The sequence below is a fragment of the Sander vitreus genome, chromosome 13, assembly GCF_031162955.1.
Source record: "Sander vitreus isolate 19-12246 chromosome 13, sanVit1, whole genome shotgun sequence".
NCBI lineage: Eukaryota > Metazoa > Chordata > Actinopteri > Perciformes > Percidae > Sander > Sander vitreus.
This window is the reverse complement of record NC_135867.1, coordinates 19,539,846-19,559,990: the sequence shown is the minus strand read 5'-3', so window position 1 is coordinate 19,559,990 and position 20,145 is coordinate 19,539,846. Positions and strand designations below refer to the sequence as shown.

The window sequence follows — 20,145 nt, the reverse complement described above, 5'->3', positions numbered from 1 at the left end:
ACATTCTTCTTTTTTTAAATTGACATTGCACATAGGAAAGTGTAAATCGGCACTGAATGTACATGTTAAGAGTGATCTGACAGTTGAGTCTTATCGTCCACTATGAACAGCACCAGTCTTGAAAGGGACTATGACACAGCTAACTTCATTGTGAGCTGAGACTCAACTGTCATATTGAGCATAAAAGACTGCTTATTATAAAGTGTAGCACAGGTTCCAGGGTGAGACTTTCAGGAAACACTGAGTCACTAGAAACTTATTTCTCCTGCTGAGCTGAAAACAAATATGTAATCCAGGAACACATTAAATGATAAAGTCAGTTTCTGTTCCGTATACTGTGACAAGCTCTCTTATTGTCATTAACCAAAGAAAGATGCATTCATGTTCTTTAGTGCGGTTTCTTCCTGGACGTTGTTCGACTGCAAATCTTTTTGTTACAACTGTTATCTAACCATAATCGCAGCGCTACAATCTGACAACACTGTTTTTGAAGACCGCAGAATAAAGCATTACAACTTGAGCCAATAAATACGTTAACATCTGCTTACCTTTTATATTCAAAATGACTGTCTGAGATAGAAGTGCAGTTAGGCATATCGCAGCACGATTTCCTTTACCAAAGAGTCTCTCAAAGTGTAATGGACTCAAGAGATTGTTATACAAAAAGAACAGTATAAAATCTTGAAATACTGACAGGACTCACTCTGCAAGCAACTTTCAGACGTATGAAGAATCGACGTTGAAATAATGTCAAATGTGGCGTTTTTGTTTTCGGTTGTATGATATGCTACACAATAATGCATCGGAGGTTTCTATATTTTCAGGGGAAATTATATCTGCTGGCAGTATTTTTTTGTCTTTGGATGAGATCACATTCATAGTAGGAAGCAATAAATGAGCTCATTTGGTCAGAGTGTACATTTGGTGACTGGTGGTCAGGGTAACCAAATGAAACAAATGACCAGAATAAACAGGGTAATATTGTTCACAAATATCCAGGTAGCAGTCAAAAGCACCCAAATCATTTCTCAGTTTTTCCCAAGTTATTTAAATCACCAAGCCTATACCTCTGCAGCACTTTGTTGTATTGTGGTATGGAAAACTGTCCACGTCAGTGGACTGCTCTTGCATTAACCCAGGTGGGGAAAGACATTAAGACTAAATGTCTAAATGAACATATCAACAACAAAAACAAAAATCAGTTACAACCTTTGTGTATAAAACTAGTTTCTTAATCCAATATCTTCTTTTCCAATATATATACGTAGTAAATAAACATGAAGTGATTTAGGGTTTTAGTAAATAGTTAAATCTTATTGGCTACTATCATTATAGAAAGTGTTCAAAAGGAGGTTGGACTTGCTGATGTAAAGTTTGCCAAAAGCAATCATACATTTTGTAAAACACCCTTTAAAAATCTAGACGTCATTTGTTTGAATCTGATGCTGAAAAAAATGAATTATGACCTATGAAAATATCACTTTGTAATCCAAATGGACCTGAGCTGGATTTTTAAAGCCGTAATCAGACACAACCATCAAACCGCACCATGGACGACGCACCATGGTTAAAGGCACACATTCCCCCCACCCCCCCTCTGGTAGCTTGTTTAAGGACTCATGCTGCAGAGCGCGTCCGAAGCACCCGAAATCAGGGCTTCAGAGCTTCTTCAGTCCCAGATTGAGGCTTTAAAAATCTAGATAGACCTTTCTAGTAATTGGAGAATATTCGCCCCCAACATCCCAGTGTGATGTAGCGTGTTACATCTAAATTGTTACCGAACCTGACTTTAGATATGACGGTTACCCTACCGCTGCATGTTTCCCAGTAAAGCCTTGCCTTGAATAATCTCACAAGTAAGTCGTCGTTCTGGGGACAAAATGGGAGCGACTTCTGATGTCTACCAACTGAAATACACTTCCCATGTACAAAAATCTCTTCATGAGATGAACTATTACTATTGGAGCTGAAAATCCGATTGTGTGTGATGATTGTCACTGGGGAGGGAAAACAGAATATTAATTTATAGGCAAAAATAAATATTTTACTTTTGGGTAGGGGGCAAACAGACACTTAGAGGGAAACTCTCTTAGATGAAAAACTTCCACATGTAAACATGTGGTGTCTTCCTGATAGCTCTGATAATCCATTTGTTGCAGTTTGACTGTTTTGCCTGAGTGTGACGTGTGCTGGCGATGAGGGCCCACTGCCCAGCACCTCCGACCTTCCTCGGATCCTGCAGGTGACGTCGGGTCAGTGCAGCCTCTCTTCTTGGTTTTCACTCCGGTGATGTACAGGCCGGCTTCTTCTGAACGTGCTGCTTCACATCAAGAGTTAGGTCACTAGAAGCAATTTTTCACTTTCAGGAATTTCCGCAGCAGAACTCGACGTCAGGTTTGACTTCCAAATGCCACAACGTGCCGCCGCCTACACAGCGACAGCACAGAGGGAGATCTCAGAGCTCTAACACAGTCCACAGCGCTACCGAGTCAGCATATTTTGAAAGTCTGAAACACTGCCAGTCTGGTTTTGGGAATGTTGGTATTGCCTTTGTTGCTGTTGCTGTTGCGCTTGCGGCAGTTGCTGCGTTTGCTGCTGGATGTATCCCACAGCGCTTTGCTGTGGGACATTAGTGGTGTGTAAGAATGCTGGAGTAGATCCACCGTGCACAAGTCCTTGAGCCATCTGTGGACACGAGAATATGAATCTTTCTTGAACAATCTAATCCTAGACTGAAATACATAACCAATAGTGTATACACGACTGGCACTTTCTCTGAATAGTATGATGTACTCTGCAGTAGCTAAAGAGGGAGGTAAGCATGTGAGTAAGTTTGCCCTTCAGTATTACTAAACATAGCGTGTTTCTAACAAAACATTAAGGCCGGCTACACACTGGCTGCGTCGCGTGAGCGTGTCAGCTGCGTGGCGTGCCCGTTTATATTTCAGCTCCCACGTTGACAGGTTAGACCTTACACACTGCCTGCGTGACGCGCACGCATTCATTCATTCATTTCACCCATTAGTAGAACAGGCTGGGTCATGCTAAAGATGCATTATATTATAGGTTGACTCAATAAGACATCTAACTTTACCATAGTTCTTTTATAATGCAAATAAAAAAATCCACATCTACTGTTCTACTGGTTTTTATTTCTTTTTCATGTTTACGCTTATGTAAAGCTCTCTGAATCGCCTTTGTGTCTGAAATGTGCTCTATAAATAAACCTGCCTTGCCTAGAAAATAAAGCCTTGACACAGAAACGTGATTGTTGTCGGCGGCACACAAAAGAAATGTTTTTGATGTTGCCATTCAATCTATGATTTACAGTAAATCTCACAAGAAAATGATGAAATAAAATACAAATCTGGGGTATGGAGAAACTCAAGACCCTAAAGGTTTCAGGCAAAAACATACCTCAACTTTTTGTACAGTCTCTTATGCCTCTATGACTTAAACAATATTTAATAAAAGTAAAAGGGATCATGTCAGAGACTAAAGCATCTGTGATCTCTGTGTTTTTCCAGTAGACTAACATTATTTATGTATTGTAGGTTTTTTTTTTTAACGGCTAGTGACTTATGCTGTCCCTTCTGGACAAAGATGATAAACAAGTCTGCAGAAATACTTTATCTGACCTAATGAATTTTAGATTGCATCCCAGCTTTGCCACAACGCCGAGGTTTTGGAACGATTGCAAATAACACGGATCTCGAACAGCCTGTGAGAATTACACAGTAGCTTGTTGCTGTGGTAACTAGGGATTCAGATGCAGTGTAATGCCTATAATTATCATAAATCAGTAAATATAAAGCTTTGGGTAATTACACTGAGCAGCATTATGCAAAAAGCCATGACATATTACTTGTAGTCCAGAAACCAATTTACACACAGTGATTTAAACTGAAGCATCTCGACACGTGCAGATGGGCGTGGTACCTGAAAGAACTGCTGGGGCTGCTGTAGCTGCAGAGAGTGCTGAGAAGCCTGAGGCTGAGTGTGGTAGGCTGACTGGGACTGGTTGGTGATGAAACTGTTGTGTGGGATCACAATGGGAGACGTGAAGGAGGGCACCAGGACGGCATTGCAGTTGACCTGTTGCATGGAGAATGAAGGGCCGATGATCTGCTGCTCCAAGGTGTATCTGTTTGGAGGGCACAACAAAGAACTTAGGCACAATATGAAATGGCAACCCGAAAACAGACAGGGGGGTGTGTGTGTGTGTGTGTGTGTGTGTGTGTGTGTGTGTGTGTGAAGTGTAATTGAACAGTTCTCACATGGTTTGGGAGATGCCCATGTTGCACTGGGAAGGCTGCGTGGTGACACTGCTAGAGGGAACCAGCGTCTGCATTGGCTGGTTGAGGAGCATGCTGCAGGAAATAGAATCTGTTACTGGAAGAGCTCAGTTTGTACCAGGCCTCCAGGAAGTGCGGCGGGCTTTGAAGCCAATTTGACATAACGGCCAAACAGTGAAATTACAACTTCCATGTCTGGCCCAACAAGACTTTTTCTCATAGACTTGTGTGGCGAAAGAGACGTCTGTAAATCAGTGGATATATTTTTTTCGAGCGTCAAAACCCCAGCGAAACAACTCCTTTCACTATCAGAATTTGATCCATTCCGTCCAATAACGCTTCGAAAGTCTAGAAGAGCCGCACGATTAAATATTTGAATCTCCATTTAAATTAGCGGAGCGCTAAACCGGAAGTAGCCAGCTCGGCCAGGGGAGGTCTCCAGTGCGTCTGCTCTATGGGCCCCATAGTGCGGAAGCAGCGCCGATCAGCCGGGTAATTTAACACGAAGAAGTTTAACTTATTTTGCTTCGGTACAAACGTGGGCTCTGCCTCGAACGCTGTATCCAGTTTTTTTAAATCATCCATGATTTGTACTGTGAAAAAAGGACTGTGTGCTATTCATAAAACTGACTGCGTATTAGTAACTTTCCATAGTGTCTGCCATACTGCCAATGTCGCCTGTGTTTTTGAGTGGCTGAATTTCACGATTTCATGACGTGAAACATATTTGTCTCTCACCGTAGTTGTCCCTCTTGGTTGAACTCGCTGTCTGTCTGTCTTTGGTTTGCATCCTGCAGAGACCTCGTGTTGGTCTGAGAGAACATCATGGGGTTGCTGTAGAAGGGCATCGTCACACTCGTGTTCGTCTGCATAGGCACGCTCACCGACTGTGCCTGCCCGCTCCGTGCAATTCTCTGCTGGACCTAAGATGAAACGAAGGAAACACACACACAGCATGTGAAAACTATAGAACCCTGCCACCTGTTGTTGTGATGTTTATATCTTTCAATAATTGACGGAATCCATAACATGCCTCCTGTAGTGTTGTGAGCACTGATGTACGCTACGAGTCGTTAGTTGCTTAGTTACTGGAGGTAATTTGACTATTTGAATATTATCCTCTTAACATGATTAGAGGATAGGTTTCCAAACAGCTGTGTTTGGACAGTTTTCTGACAGTTTTTTCAGATTTGAATTTTCCACTTGTGCAGCTCTGTACCTGTGTCGAGGGTGAGCTGTTCTCTGTCAGGAGTGAGTGAGGGGATGAACTGTGGGCCCTGCAGGACGGTGGTTTAGGGTGGCCTGAGAGCTGCCTGATCACCCCTGACTGGCTCTGTGGGGCCGGCCTGCCTGAGCCCTGCTGCTGCTGCTGCTGCTGGGCCTGGCCAAAGTCATTGTGGACAGGCTGCTGTAACAACATCTTACACACACATAAACAGGAAATATTTAACTATCCTTCATTTACTTGAAAAAAACGGTAACACTTTACTTGAAGGTAGCTACTTAATAGTAACATGACACTGTCATGAACACATGACACTGTCATGAACACATGACACTGTCATGACACATGACACTGTCATGACACATGAACCCTAACCCTAACTCTAACCCTAACCATAACTTGTCATGACAAAAAACAAATGACACTTAATGACAGAAGCGTTATTTCATAAATGTTTATGACTTGTTTATAATGTTTATGACACGTCCATGACAGTGTCATGTCACTCTTACGTAGATACCTTCAAGTAAAGTGTAACCAAAAAAACTTTGACAATACCGCCAAAATATATGGCTCAAATGCTATTCTGCATATCTTCATTTATTCTATTCAGTGTTTATTCTGTTAAATCGCAGCAGTATGTCTGTAAATCATTAGATGTATTCATATGTATGTGAGGTAACAATGGCAAAGAGGGACGGCCAGTCAGTTCCGGTTTACTTTAACTGTTAATCTGTTGCACGAAAATGTGTGTTCTGGAGGTCATGAAGGTCATAAAGTACTTGTGGCTGAACTGGTTTGTGCTGGCCTCTTGGTGGGGCCCTTCCACCATTACTGTGAGGGGTTAGGGAATGTAAACTTACAATATGATGTTGACTGTCCTTAACAGCGGATACGTAAATGCTTAATAATTTATGTCTGGATTGAAGTCTGCGCCTATCTATTTTTTGTTTTTTTTTTAGCCAAATTTGGTGCTGCATGCCATGGGTAGTTTTTGTTATTGTTGCTGCTTCTTTAATCTTTGTGGGAGTGTTACCTGGAAATTAGCGAGTTGAAGCTTCTCCTTGATGTCGTGCAGCTCCTGCTGCTGCGTCTTAATGTCAGCTTGCAGAATGCGCGTCCTCTCCTCCAGCTGTTCCTTCAGCTGGCTCATTACACAGAGCTGCGGCTGCTGCAGCGGATACATGGGCGACGACGGCTGCTGCTGCTGCTGTGTTTGCTGTTGCTGCAAAGACATACGCTGCAGTAAGGACTGAGCCGTCGTACAACGGGGCGCACGCTTAACCAGGTGAGCTACCCAGGCACCCCCCGTGAAATTTTACATGTCAGAAAATTGATATGGATGAGTGATTTCTTTGAGAAAAAAAACAATATGTGGAAAGCTACAATAAAAAAAACACATTTTAGATATAATCTTGATTCTTATTTCTTTCTTTTTGTAACTGTCTTTCTCACTTGTATTGGTTTTTTATAACACAATCTTATAACTGGGCCTGGAAGCACTGGAGGCACACACAACGCAAGATGATATAAACACAAACTGTACAGCAGCAACAGTCAAAACAATAAGATATTGTACACAAACAGAGGAGAGGAAGGCAACAGGCAGGAGGAGAAGTCTATACACTAACCACTGCGGAGTGCTTGCTGCAGGTAGGAGAAAGGGGGAGGCTCAGTTGGGGAACGAGGTCAAGCGAATTTTGTCTTTGTGCCAAATTCTACAGGGAAAATGACAAAGTTTTACAACTAGGCACAATCTGTGGCATGATATTGTGTCAACTTTGTGCAGTTGTTTCCCACTGACCATGTTACATGTAAGGTTGGAAACTGACCTTTGAACTTCTAGGTTGGAGTCTGGCAGATGTCTTCTCTGTCCCAATGGAAGCAGACTGCCATGATGGTGTGCAGGCCTCTGTGTAAGAGTTAGCTGCTGCAAGAGAGACAGGTCACTTCTAAACACACACTTCAATAAATAGTAGATTGTTCAGTGAGGTCATTATCACGGTTTTTCTGTCAAATGACAGCTGATAACCGCAACAAAGTTGTGATACATTCAAAATCTTGATGTTCTGCTCATTTTATGAGTGGAATACAATTTCTTTAAATATACTTTAATCTGTCAATCATTCCCCCATCAGTGCTGTGCTGTCATTCGATCTACATTTTGTTTGTATTCAATTATCTCAAAGATAACGTAATAAAGGACAGTACTGTACTGTCCTTGTGCTCGTTGTCGTGATGATACACATACATTATTTATCAAAACGGATGAGGTCTCTATTGACGAAAAAACAAATAATCAAATGAGATTTTACAATAATTGCCATTAGTGTATTAATAATACCTCAATGAAAAGAGCGTTTTTGTTTCACATATTACATGTCCTCTTTAAAAGGGGGATTGTAAATTCTTCCAACAACAACTTATGTCATGCATTTCCTTTCTGGTTTTATAACAAAACTGCTGATTCACTAGCCATTGATTGCCACCTCATTCAGCCTCTGACTTAAACCCACAAACAGTGATGCATTCAGGAGAAGCCTTTTTGACGTAGAAGAAAAGAAAAACCATCTACTGGCTATTTTTCTGACAGATACAGTTTTATGAATGTGTCGTTGGAAATAGTGAAAGTGTATAATTTATGTGGGAAGACAGCAGCAGCAGCAGCAGCAGCAGCTATGTTTATGAGCAGCAACTGTAATTGAGTCTGCCACTGCCACTGTGTATTGTTCATAAACATGCAGATGGAAGTGAAGTGTTGTAGTAGTTTAGACGGTGGGTGGAAGAGCAGCTAAAGTCAGAGAGACCGGAGGCTCAAACAAACTAAGCTAAAGTAAGCCTCGGAAACATTTCATCACAAATGCATTGTCACCCACATATATTAAGGTAGGTGTTTTATTGACTTCTGGTCTGCGTAGTTACAGCAGTTTTTACCTCCGATCACATAGTCTTAACAGATCAGCTGTAGGATTTGTCAGGTTTGAATCTGTTCTAATGATTTTATTCAAAAAAACATTTTAAAAGGACGCACTGCTACTTGGGTGGAGTGATTATTACTCCAACTCTGAGCAAACTCTCTGCTCCAAGGGGCTTCTCAGGTGCTGCGAGCAAATCACTCCGCCCAAGTAGCAGAAGTAGCAGTGCTTCGTCTTCTGAGACTATAGTTCCCAGTTTATATACGGTTAGAAGATGGCTGTGTCTCATGTGACCCTACACGCTGTGACTATACAAATCACAACATGTCAATTGTAACATGTTGGCGTTATTTTGTCACTTATTGGGAGCAGTAGGCTAGTTGGAGCCGGGTTACCTCCAGGATCTGTGCAAAGCTTGGCTAGCGGTGGGTGCGTCAGACAGAGTTACAACACTCACGGAGATTAGAAGGGTATGCATGGACTTATCTAACTCTGGGGGATACGGTGAATAAGCTAAAAAAGTCCCAATAAGTCGGCGTGTTCCTTTAAACTGCTGTTGAGTGAGTTAGCACTTCAGGGAGCAGAGGATGACTCACATGCAGAGTCTGACATCGCTGTGTGGGAGGACTTGCGCGAGCTGTGGGAGGATACCGAACGTGCACCGCTGTCTCTGTCCCGCGGAGGGTCCAGTGTGGAGCAGATGTCCAAGTACAGCTCCTGAGCCTGGAACACAGAGTGATGTTCAACACCGAGAATCAGATCCAGGCTGAAATAAAGACTGCCCTTGTAATCGCCACATACCGTATGTAAAAGGGCACTTACCTTCACTGAGGAGGGAGCTATCTCAGGTGGAGACAGTTCTTCAAAGCTAAACGCTCTCCTCCTTTCAGCTCGCACTTCAGCATAACTGAAAAACAACACAGAAACAGTATGTTTGACAAGTGTATATCTAATTTAACCTTAATCTGAACACAATGTTTTTTTTAATTTAATTTTACATCCCCAAGGAGTACCCCAAGGTGCAACAATCAGGCTTACCTGACAACAGTGTGAGTACAGACAATGAACTCCGGTTTGGAGTTCCACTGGTGGTATGTGATGTAGTAGTGAGTCTGCAACCAAATCCACTGCTGACCTTTGGTCAGGAAGCGATAGTAGCAGGATTTACCCTTTCCAAACTGCATTACTGAGGAGAGAAAAAAGAATGTAAACCTATTTTTCCTGGATCTGATGGTGGGGAAGGTGGCTGATAAGAGAGAAGCAACAGAGTTACTTACGCTGCTTATGACACTGAGCTATAAGCTCCAAGTCATCCACATGATAGTAATCATAGCCAGAGGTTCCAAGAACCTCAAAGGGTAAATATCCTATGATTGGTGAAGCCCTGGAATCAAAAAAGAAGATTATTAAAACCTAAGAAAGACATATTCTTGATTAAAAAAAAAAAAGCTACACTGCTGATTGATACGAGAAGGAAGCATTCAAACTTTTACCTTTGATCTAAAAACAGGAACTTCCACTCAAGGCTGTGTCTGGATGTGAATTCATCACAAGGATCTTCCACATTACACAGATCCTAAGCAAAAATAATAGAGTGAGAAAGTCACTATTAGGATTTCACAGCAACGTAGGGAATTACAATTCTTATATTTTATTTTTGCCTAGGTAATCCACAAAATTCAGCTACTCTAATGTTAACTTGTGCCTCACGTTTGGTTTTGTTTTTAAAATCACCAACTTTGTCCGTACACAACAGCCAAACTGATATCTCAGAAATGTACAGTATGTTTTGCTACTCTAACGTCAAGCATTTGCCAATAGTGCCTGACAATATAGTTGACATGTAATCATATTTGTTTGCATCACGGTTAAACAGTTTGCATGTTCTGAACTGAACTGGGTCATTAAACATTCAAGTATATTGTAAACTGAAAGAAGTCTGTGGGAGAAGTTGAAGAGACATACGTCAAGTGCAGGGTTCCAAAAAAACTGATTAAAACCACTATTTTCAGTGGATTTGTCTTGTCTGAGAATCTGAGGGGAAAAAATATTCCATGTGTCATACGGTCCAGACTTTAGTGTTACAGTCATTCCATCTGGCAAATCAGACGGGGGAGAGAGAGAGGGGGGAGAGTTGATGTCTGTCCAATATATCTGGTTCTTCTGGCACTTTTGCTCTCTGAGCTCCAGCACATTTAAAGGCAGAAAAAAGGAATAATAAAGAAGACCATTTCTTGGACCCTTAGCTTCATCTCACTTTCCTTTTATGTTTGGAAATGGTAAAGGTAAGTATAAAACTATTACTGTGATCTGAGTTGATCTCAACATTACAAGATCCTAAAGAGGTTACAGGACTTTACTTCAACAACTTGCCAAGTGTCCAGATTTGAACTCAGAGAGCACCTTTGGGATCCGATGCATGATGTAATCAGTTGGAAGGTACACTGTGCAAAAAGACAACTCCAGAGAGTCCGTGACACGATGGGAGTTTGGATTAAAATGTGAGATCCCTCAAACAAACACCCCCTCTGGTGCCATACACCATAGCTCATTATGATTATGATTGGCTTCAGCAGCATCTGTTTTATTACTTTTGAGAGTAATGACGCCACACACATGCAACACGAACTGAGAAAGAAAGGCAAAAGATTTAAGATCCGGGCTGGTCTTACCTTTAGAAACTGTGGAGTGACTAATCGTACAGTAGCAATGAGGCAGACCTGCTCCTCCAGCGATGACTGCAGGCTTCTTGGTAACGTCAGATCCAGCCCGTTACAAGATGTAGGCACTATGCCTGGGGGTGGGCATACAGTGGGTAGTGACATCTATCTTAATTTTATTCCATGACAATTACATTTTTCCCCATTCAGTTCGTTAACTTTATGCGAAATAAAGAGGATTTATGGACCTTAACTGCATTTAAGTTACACACACATTACTAATTCTTAAGTCTTTAAAGCTATAGTGCGTAGTTTCTGTCTCCTCCATGAGGAATTCTAATTGATGACAACAAAACTGTCCCCCACCCCTCCTCCACGCAGTTGCTAGTAGCCAAGGAGGACACGGAGGATTAAAAAAACATGATGGAATCTTCAGAAGAGGTCATTATCTTCGCTGAACGACATAGCCATACTGAGAAATACAGAGAGAGTTGTGTGGAGCTGATAGTCTTAATTAATTAGCTTTGTAGCAACTCATTTGGCAATGGCTTGAATGTAACGGACGTTCATTAATATCAAACTGTTACGCACTAAAGCTTTAAAACAAAGAGAAAATAAAAATCCTTACCACTGTTATGAAACTTGAAATCTCCGACAAACTTGACGTACTCGTATACAGGCGGCTCCTTTGGGTCAATGTTACCTCTGGCTAGATGACAGAAAAATTCAATATGTGCATCACCTGAAAAACAGTATTTTCAAGGTTAACAACCTATTCATAATACAGCATCTTCATAACAAATTGTCTGTTAATGAGGTGCTTCTTGATCATGTCTGTGTTTTTTTGTATGACACGAATAGCACAGTAGTTAAAGATCTGCATTGTGGAAAGAAAGATCTAACGTGTAATTTCTATGCTACTGAAAAGAGTACAAAGTAAAATGTATTCATCATACTTCAATAGATCTGACAATAGATGATGTTCGCTATTAAAAGAGGGTTCACATCAACTAAAGGGCTATGGCATAATGCTTATGTAATATTTTAGTCATTAATACATTTTGTACATCTACTGGGAGAGTCAACAAAGCAGATTTATGCTTTGACAGCATACATAACAAATGCACTTTAAGCTTTGGTCGCTCTCTAATGGAGAAACTTACTAATGGAACACTTTGACCTCGACAAGGATTTGAATTTCCTGCGAATGTACGATTCATATACCTCTCATTATTTATTACTTAACTGTATTTATTCATGTTGTTTCTGTTGTACTGCTGCAACAACTGAATTTCCCCGCTGGGGATCAATAAAGGTGTATCTTATCATATCTTCCGATGGCTCCAGACATGGCTCTGTGACAGTTTGCTATTTAGGCTTCTAATGGTGTTTTTCCATCACATGGTACCTGCTCGACTCGCCTCGACTCTACTCACCTTTTTTGGTTTTCCATTACGAAAAAAAGTACCTGGTACCTGCTAACAGGTACTTTTTTTAGTACCACCTCAGTTGAGGTTCCAAGCGAGCTGAGCCGATACCAAAAGGTGACGTGAAAGCGACAGAGGGGGGTGTCCTGAACAAACCCGCCATTTTTAAATAGTTCAGCCAGCTGTGTTTATTTTTGCTGCCTTCAGCTTCATTTGAAACTAAATGTGTCTTCTGGCTCTGGCAACAACAACACATCCTCGACATTCTGTGTGTGTCTTTTTTAATCGCATTAATCGCATGCCGCCATTTATTAACTTATTTTACACTTCACTCGGCTTCGCATCGTGCCTAACAACGGCCCTTAGCTGTTCTGAAATCACTAGAATCTACGGCCTCTTGGCTACTATTTTGACCCTTTGCCGCACCTTTACTTATCATCAAGCTGCCATACTTCCTCGTAACACATCCTGCTGCTGCAGGCTGCAGGCATGATGGAGAAAGACAGCAGCAACACAATCTGAATGGCGCTTTTTATTTTCCAAAATTCCCGGACGGCTCAGTAGACAAGTCGAAAGCCATATGCACGTTGTGTAAAGCTGAATTAAAATATCACCGAAGCACGTCAAGCTGGAGCTACCACCTACAAGCTAAGCATAATAGCACAGTTAACGTGACTCAGGTTGATGCTAGCAGGCTCAGGCAAAGCACTATTTGGAGAGTGCTAGTTGCCGACTTGTGGATGAAACCAAATCCCAAAAAATGACAACAGCTCTTGCGAAATGGGTGAAATAATAAACAAATACAAATCTTTAAGTCAAGTTCATAAAGTAACTTTCTTTGCATTAATTTGATTCCCAATCAAGACACATGGGTAGGAATTGCTTTCCATTGTTAATATGTACTTAGAAACAGTTCTGAAATGCAAAATAACAGAATTTTAATCATGTGATTAACTATAGAAATTCAGCGATTAATCGCGATTAAGAAAAAATGTATCGTTTGACAGCCCTAGTTTTAAGTAAACAGGCCAAGGTAGTTTTGGGCACCATTTGAAGATGTCTTTAATGTAAATTCAGTCAATGGATAAAAAAAATCATTTAAAAATCCACATCTTGTGTACCATGATTCAGCATACGTTTCACAGCGAATCAGCAATGATTTAGCTTGAAAGCCTAGACAATCCTTCTCATGCAAGAAAGACAAAAGATGGATGTCTAACCCTTTGAAATGTGCCAAAGAGATGATTGACTGTACAATAGCAGCGGGAACCACAGACTATAACAAGGCACATAGCCATTTCTCAACAGTGTCTGGTCCATCCGAACCACTCTCCCTCTCTATTGTCTCTCAGCTGGACTGCTGGACTGATTATTATATAGTACCATTACTTAACCATATCATATATTAGTCTGGTGTACACTGTTTGCATAGACCTGTTGACTCCTGCTATTAATCCCACCAGCACCACTGTCACATTAGTATGTACTTTGTCTCCAAATACTTGTGTATATTTTCTAGGGGGGTTGAAATTAATCATTGCATCACAATGCAGACCTGGACGATTCTGCATCAATGCAGAGACAAACCATAATCGATTATAGCCTACTGATGTTGCTTGTTGATATTCTGGTCGCTACTTTTGTCTGTTGTCTAATGTGTTCAGACTCCGCTCCATTTAGGAAGATTCTTTTTTTAAGAGCAGGTACAATAAAAAGGGGAGTTCATACATATCTGACTGCTTGAATTTGTTGATGAACCATGTGTAGTAATATATAATAATATTAGGGAGGTGATGCATTGTGATGCATCGTGATATCAAATCGATTGGAATCGTTGACAGGATAATCGTAATTAAATTGTGAGACCAGTGAAGATTCACATGCCAAATAGTTTCTATTTGTTTATTCTGTTGTAGTTTAGTTCATATACCTCTCATTATTTATTTCTGTTACTTTCTATACTTAACTGTATTTATTCATGTTGTTTCTGTTGTACTGCTGCAACAACCAAATTTCCCCGCTGGTGATCAATAAAGGTGTATCTTGTTTGTTTTTTTTAGATTATTTTTGGGGCTTCAGGCCTTTATTTCCACAGGACAGATGAAGACATAAAAGGGGAGAGAGAGGGGGAATGACATGCAGCAAAGGGCCACGAGTCGGAGCCGAACCCGCATCCGCTGCGTCAAGGAGTAAACCTCTATATATGTGCGCCTGCGCTACCAACTGAGCTAACCCAGCCACAATGTCTAGCTTATCTATCTGGCTCCAGACATGGCTCTGTGACAGTTGGCTATTTAGGCTTCTAAGTACAGAGCGAGACACTAGCTCCTCACCATCTCCCTTTCTGAGTAAAGCCCAATAGTAACACAGGATTAAGGTCAGTGTCTTGAGGCTCAGATACTACATTGCTTTGGATTACTGTGCTAACATAACAGTGATTTAAAGTCTTAACTATGATACTAAGCTAGCTCCTATTATTAGCGAAAAAGGCTAATCATAGATCCACTAATCAGCAATCCAATAAACTTTAGACCCCAATTCAGCAACTCGCTCTATATTTAAAGAGTTTTAAAAAGAACTCGGCAAGACTGATGTCGAGGTATTTTTTTGTATGACATACAGAAAAATGACAGCACTGACTATAATGTCCACAGTATTTCTCCCACTTACCAAACCTTTGACCTCCTGACATGAGAGACAAGCAGATGCAACAGTGTTGGAAAGCGACAGGAGCTCAGACGCATGCAGAGACGCTGCCAAGTAGGATACTCACTGTCAAGGAAGTCAGCAGCAATGGGGTCAGTCATCAGCATGTGAGATGATAGCAGCTTATACACCTCCCCATGTTCCCGCTCCGGGAGGAAATTCAAGATATTTTGGTCCACCATATCTGACTGGTGCAAAAGGATAGATGTGTGCTGGTCAGTCATATGCAACAATGTAGCATTACAGGTGACATAATCATGACACACTGGAGGATATCTCGATTTCTGACCTTTAAGCATTTTTTTGTTTTCATTCATAACCATAAAAGAAGTAAGAGGCATAAACGGAAATCGCTATGTATTCAAACTATCACTTGAAAATGTGTTTTGGGAACAAAAATGAAATAAATATCAAAGCAAACATAAATGTCTAAATGTCCGAACCAGATCAGGTGAATTGCAGATATCAATTTCTCAATGCAAGTCAAATATTGGCCAATTAATATCTGTAAATATGTAATTGGTCTGTTTCTAATCAAGCAGCAGCCATTTATACTTTATAAAAAGACAACAACAAAATGCAGTGTTAGCGAGAGAAACATTTTCAGCTTCCTCACTTACCGGTAAATGGCCAATGAGTGAAGACACACTGTCAGATACGTATATGATGTTGCCATCTGTAGTTAATGCAACCAAGAAACCATCTAGGGCCTGTGAGAAAAGGGAGAAATTGGGCACTTTTGACAATGAGGTTATAAGGTGTGAAGGTGTAAATGACAAAATTGCACCCGTACATTGTCATGTCATCATCCGTGGTAGTTACATGCATTACAACATTTGTTGTGCCCTATTTGCCTCTAAGTGCCTCCTCTATTCCTCCTACACTTAGGGATTTCTTACATTTCCATCACTGCTTTTAGATAACCACTATGAGAAAGTGTAAACTTTAACAGCGGTGAAAATATAATTCAGCTGGAAATTCAATTTTCATCATGTCATCATGTCGAGCTCTCCATGGGCATTTTAAGGAGTGTTTCCTTCTCTTTTTTTTTTTTTTTTATGTCGGAGCTTAATCAACTTGGGCCGTTCCACAAACACATCCTCCTGAGCTTTACCTCCAGCATTAGCTGAGTAAACTCCTCATTACTGAGGAACGAAGGCTTCCAGTCCTGCCTCACATCACAAGTTTCGTTCTGTGCAGTGATGTCTGAAAAAGACAAGGATTAAGTGTAATAAACTTCTCAGAAGAAGTGTATTAAGTAAGACATTATATATATATATATATATATATATATATATATATATATATATATATATATATATATATATATATATATATATGGGGAATGTATACAAGTCTGAATCATGAACAATATGAAGAATACATGCTTGTATATAGAATACGTTCAATTTCCCTACCTTTCTGTTTCTGCAGGAAGTCAATAGTTCTCTGCAGTATGGTGGACTTGTCCATCTTGCGCGGATGGCCTTGACTCTGCAGCATGGTGCACAGCTCCTTGATGAGCACATTGAATTGGTCTCTTCTTTTCTTTTCTGATTTGTTACGAGATGCCCTACATCAGTCAACACAGGACAACAAGTGTAGTTAAAGCTATCGCTCGTAGTGATGAACCCACAGAGAATTTATTAACCAACTCTGCAGTTTGACAGAGCAGTTTAGCTTCTTTAAGCTCACTGCTTTGGATACACGACCCACACATTTACTGATGGCACTCATTGATACCGTTTTCAGCAAACATGCTGATAAAGCCACTGTGCACTACCTGCTGCACACCAAACAGCAGACAGACAATGTAAGCGAGCTTTAGCTGTTAAATGTGTAGGTAAGCAACTCTTTGCTATCACGTTAGCCTTAACAACTTAAAGCTGTGTGTCAGTCAGCTTGCTTTGGATTTCCTCTGTGCCCAAAAGAGATTAATGCAGCATAATAAAAGAAAGGATTAAATTTGTGATTTGAGATGGCTCTTTTAATATCGAGGCTTTCAGTGGATTCAAGGAAATATGTAGAGATTTGACCCAACATTAAGGTCAGCAATCATACAAAAGATGGCATTTTTTATTTTTTATGTATGAAAAAAAAAACGTTTCCATAGTCAGACACCAATGACAAGTAAACTGTATGTATAGAGCATGGAAGTTACAACTATACTAAATTATATTGTACTTTCTTTCTCTGCCCTCTCAGTGATAGGGATGGGAAACAAAACATGCATCCTTGGTGGTAGTTCATTTTCAAAGAACCTTAAAGCTTCAGTGTCACATTATTGTTCCATGAAAATGAAAGTCTATCTGGCCATAACTTTAGATTAAAAGATAGACATAATCAGGAAAAAAATGCATCCACAAGTGATGATTACTTTTTTGTCTCTTGCTCTTGCTCCTGCTTCCTTTCAGCAAATATGAAAACTGAGAAATAAGTTGTACATTTTTTTTATGTTTTTCAGCTGTCATCCTATAAATATAGTTGTTTTTTAACTGCCAATGTTTCACACATTTTAAGAGTTAAATTCTTACTCAAAGGAAAAGCTCCAGGTGTAATACATATAACATACTATATGTTCAGATACAAGTCCAAACTGAAAGACATATAAACATATACGAAAAGACTGAGTACCTTTTTGCCCTGTCTTTCTCATCTTCGTCCATTAAATCGTCCACGCAGCTGTTGGTGCTGGAAAACAGGGGTACAAGGTAAATGTAGTTTCTGTGATGATTTAACAGAGTCATCAGGCATTACCATGGCATAGTTACATTTTGTCATGATACGTTGTTGACCCTTTTACAATAGCAGACGTTTTGACTGGTCATAGTAGGAAAACTACATGTTACTAATAACATTAGCGATGACTTTGTTCTGTTCAAGTGTCCCAGTAAGCCATGACAGTGTAACAGGGAGTCAGCATGCATAATACCAGGACCCTGAAACGGAAATGTGTCAAAATGTCTTCTGCGAGTCAGACCAATTCAGGAGGTTAACATCCACTGTGGCTACATCTATGTTCACTTTACTGTTAACGCCATGATTCTGTTCGGATAACCCAGTAACCCAGCTGAAGTGCCTTGTTTTCCCCCTGCATTTAACAGGTCACCGTGGCACGTAAACGTCCTCCTCTATTTTTGGTTCATGCTGTCTGCGCACACTCAGGCTCACACAGTTCAATAATAACAAGAAACATGGTGCCAAGTTTAACATGTGGAATCACATTTTATGTATGATGCCTTCTGCTCTGTCAAAGAGCAGAGACAGGGCTAAGCCAGCAGCCAGTGTTATCATAGCAGATATTTACTATCTGAGGCCAGATTGGCATGTGTGGACTTTAATATACTTTAACAAGTTCATCAAGGGCATTAGACATAATCATAGAGGTATATAAAAACAGCCTTATCCAAATAAGACTTCAACCTGACTGACAGTAGCAAGTTACTCTGTGCATGTTACTACAGCCACAGATAAGCAATTTCAAGGAGTGCCATCAGACTTCTGCTTCCTGAACCTGACACTTTGTTCCGTTGGGTTTGAGTGTGTTTTGTTATGTAAAGCTTCAGGCTGGGGTTGGGTTTGGTAATTTTCTAATTTTATCTATTAAGAAATCGCTCTTTTTCTCTCTTAATTGTGCCAGTTGTCTGCATTAATGCATGCCATGTGTTGCAAGTAAACAAGAAGAATGCAATAGAAAGAGTGTAGCATTAGCCTGGCCTGCTAACGATCAGTAATGGTTTAAAAAAAAAAGAGAGCCAAAGTATAGCTTCTTGTTCAGGTTTTAGCTTCAGTTTCCTCCATAGAACTCTGTACATACTGCATTTACAGATTGCAACGATGCAGGTTTTTATTTATTAATTGCAATTAGACAATACTAACATAGTAGTGGCTAGAGATACTAGGTGCTAAGTTACTGTCCAGCAGTCGCAGCCCCCTCACTCTGACATCTCTCCATTTGTGCATGTGTGTATATTTCAGGCCTGTGTGTAGTGTGTTCTAACATAAATAAAAAAATATAATAAAAAAATAATAATAATAAAAAATATAAATTATAATTATACTGAGGTTTGGTTCATTTTTTTCCCCATTAAAGGGTTCTTTAGGCGGGTGTTTGGGCGGGTGTTGGGCATTGAGAGGGCATTGAATGCTGTACAGATTGTTAAACCTCCTGAGGCAAATTTATGATTTATGATTTTGGGCTATATGAATACAATTGAATTGAAAAAAATATGCGTCCTTAATGAGGTATGATCCTTTATTTCATTTGATGAGTGATGTGGGCTGTTGGTGGGGGCAGAGCATGAAACAGGCAGGCAATGCTAAGCTCATAAAGGATTTGTACTGTGAGAACTGGAGAACTATTTGCACAATATAGAATGTGTATATAATGTGCTGTATATGCAGCAAAAATACAATGAAGATCACAAAGTGAGTTGACTAGTTTTGATACTCACTCCCATTCCCTGCAGGTGGATGGACAGGTGCCCCCAAAATCGGAAAGGTTGTCCATACTCACTCCTTTTCCCAACCAGGCCTTTCCTGAAGTCCCATCAGTGCTGACCTCGTCTGAAAACTCTTTTGGAAAGAAAACTACTGCGGACCAGTTACCCACCACGTCATCGAGTCCACCAAAGAAACACCTGTGGAAACAGACAAAACTGATTACAGCATCCTGTAAGTGGCCATTTTGTTGATAATGAAATGTGTGTAATGTAATAAAGTATTTTCTTTGGGATCTGCATTAAGGAAAATACAGAAAGATCTTCCATTCATCCTTAAAAAAAAATCTGTCCTTTTTTACTATGAGGACTTAATGTGTTTTGCTGAATAACCATTCATAATACAATGTAAAGTGCATGAGCAATCTTCAAGTACTACATGGGTACACTAAAAAAAGTGTTTTTGCACAGTAGGAGT

The 20,145-nt window shown here is 40.4% G+C and overlaps 1 protein-coding gene across 1 annotated transcript; it reads right to left on the bottom strand.

Moving 5' to 3' along the window:
* Positions 1 to 1,602: 1,602 nt before the first annotated feature.
* npas2 (neuronal PAS domain protein 2) lies at positions 1,603 to 19,863 on the bottom strand. Its single transcript, XM_078265708.1, has 21 exons — positions 19,683 to 19,863; positions 17,863 to 17,919; positions 16,647 to 16,801; positions 16,343 to 16,434; positions 15,849 to 15,938; positions 15,296 to 15,416; positions 11,724 to 11,837; positions 11,108 to 11,229; positions 9,929 to 10,011; positions 9,713 to 9,819; positions 9,474 to 9,621; positions 9,258 to 9,342; positions 9,032 to 9,158; positions 7,353 to 7,450; positions 7,152 to 7,238; positions 6,557 to 6,745; positions 5,515 to 5,715; positions 5,034 to 5,218; positions 4,278 to 4,370; positions 3,940 to 4,144; positions 1,603 to 2,685 (listed from the first exon to the last, which is right to left on the bottom strand). The coding sequence occupies exons 1-21, from the start codon at positions 19,736 to 19,738 to the stop codon at positions 2,482 to 2,484; spliced, it is 2,619 nt and encodes an 872-aa protein (XP_078121834.1). The 5' UTR covers positions 19,739 to 19,863; the 3' UTR covers positions 1,603 to 2,481.
* Between the last annotated feature and the right edge of the window lie 282 nt (positions 19,864 to 20,145).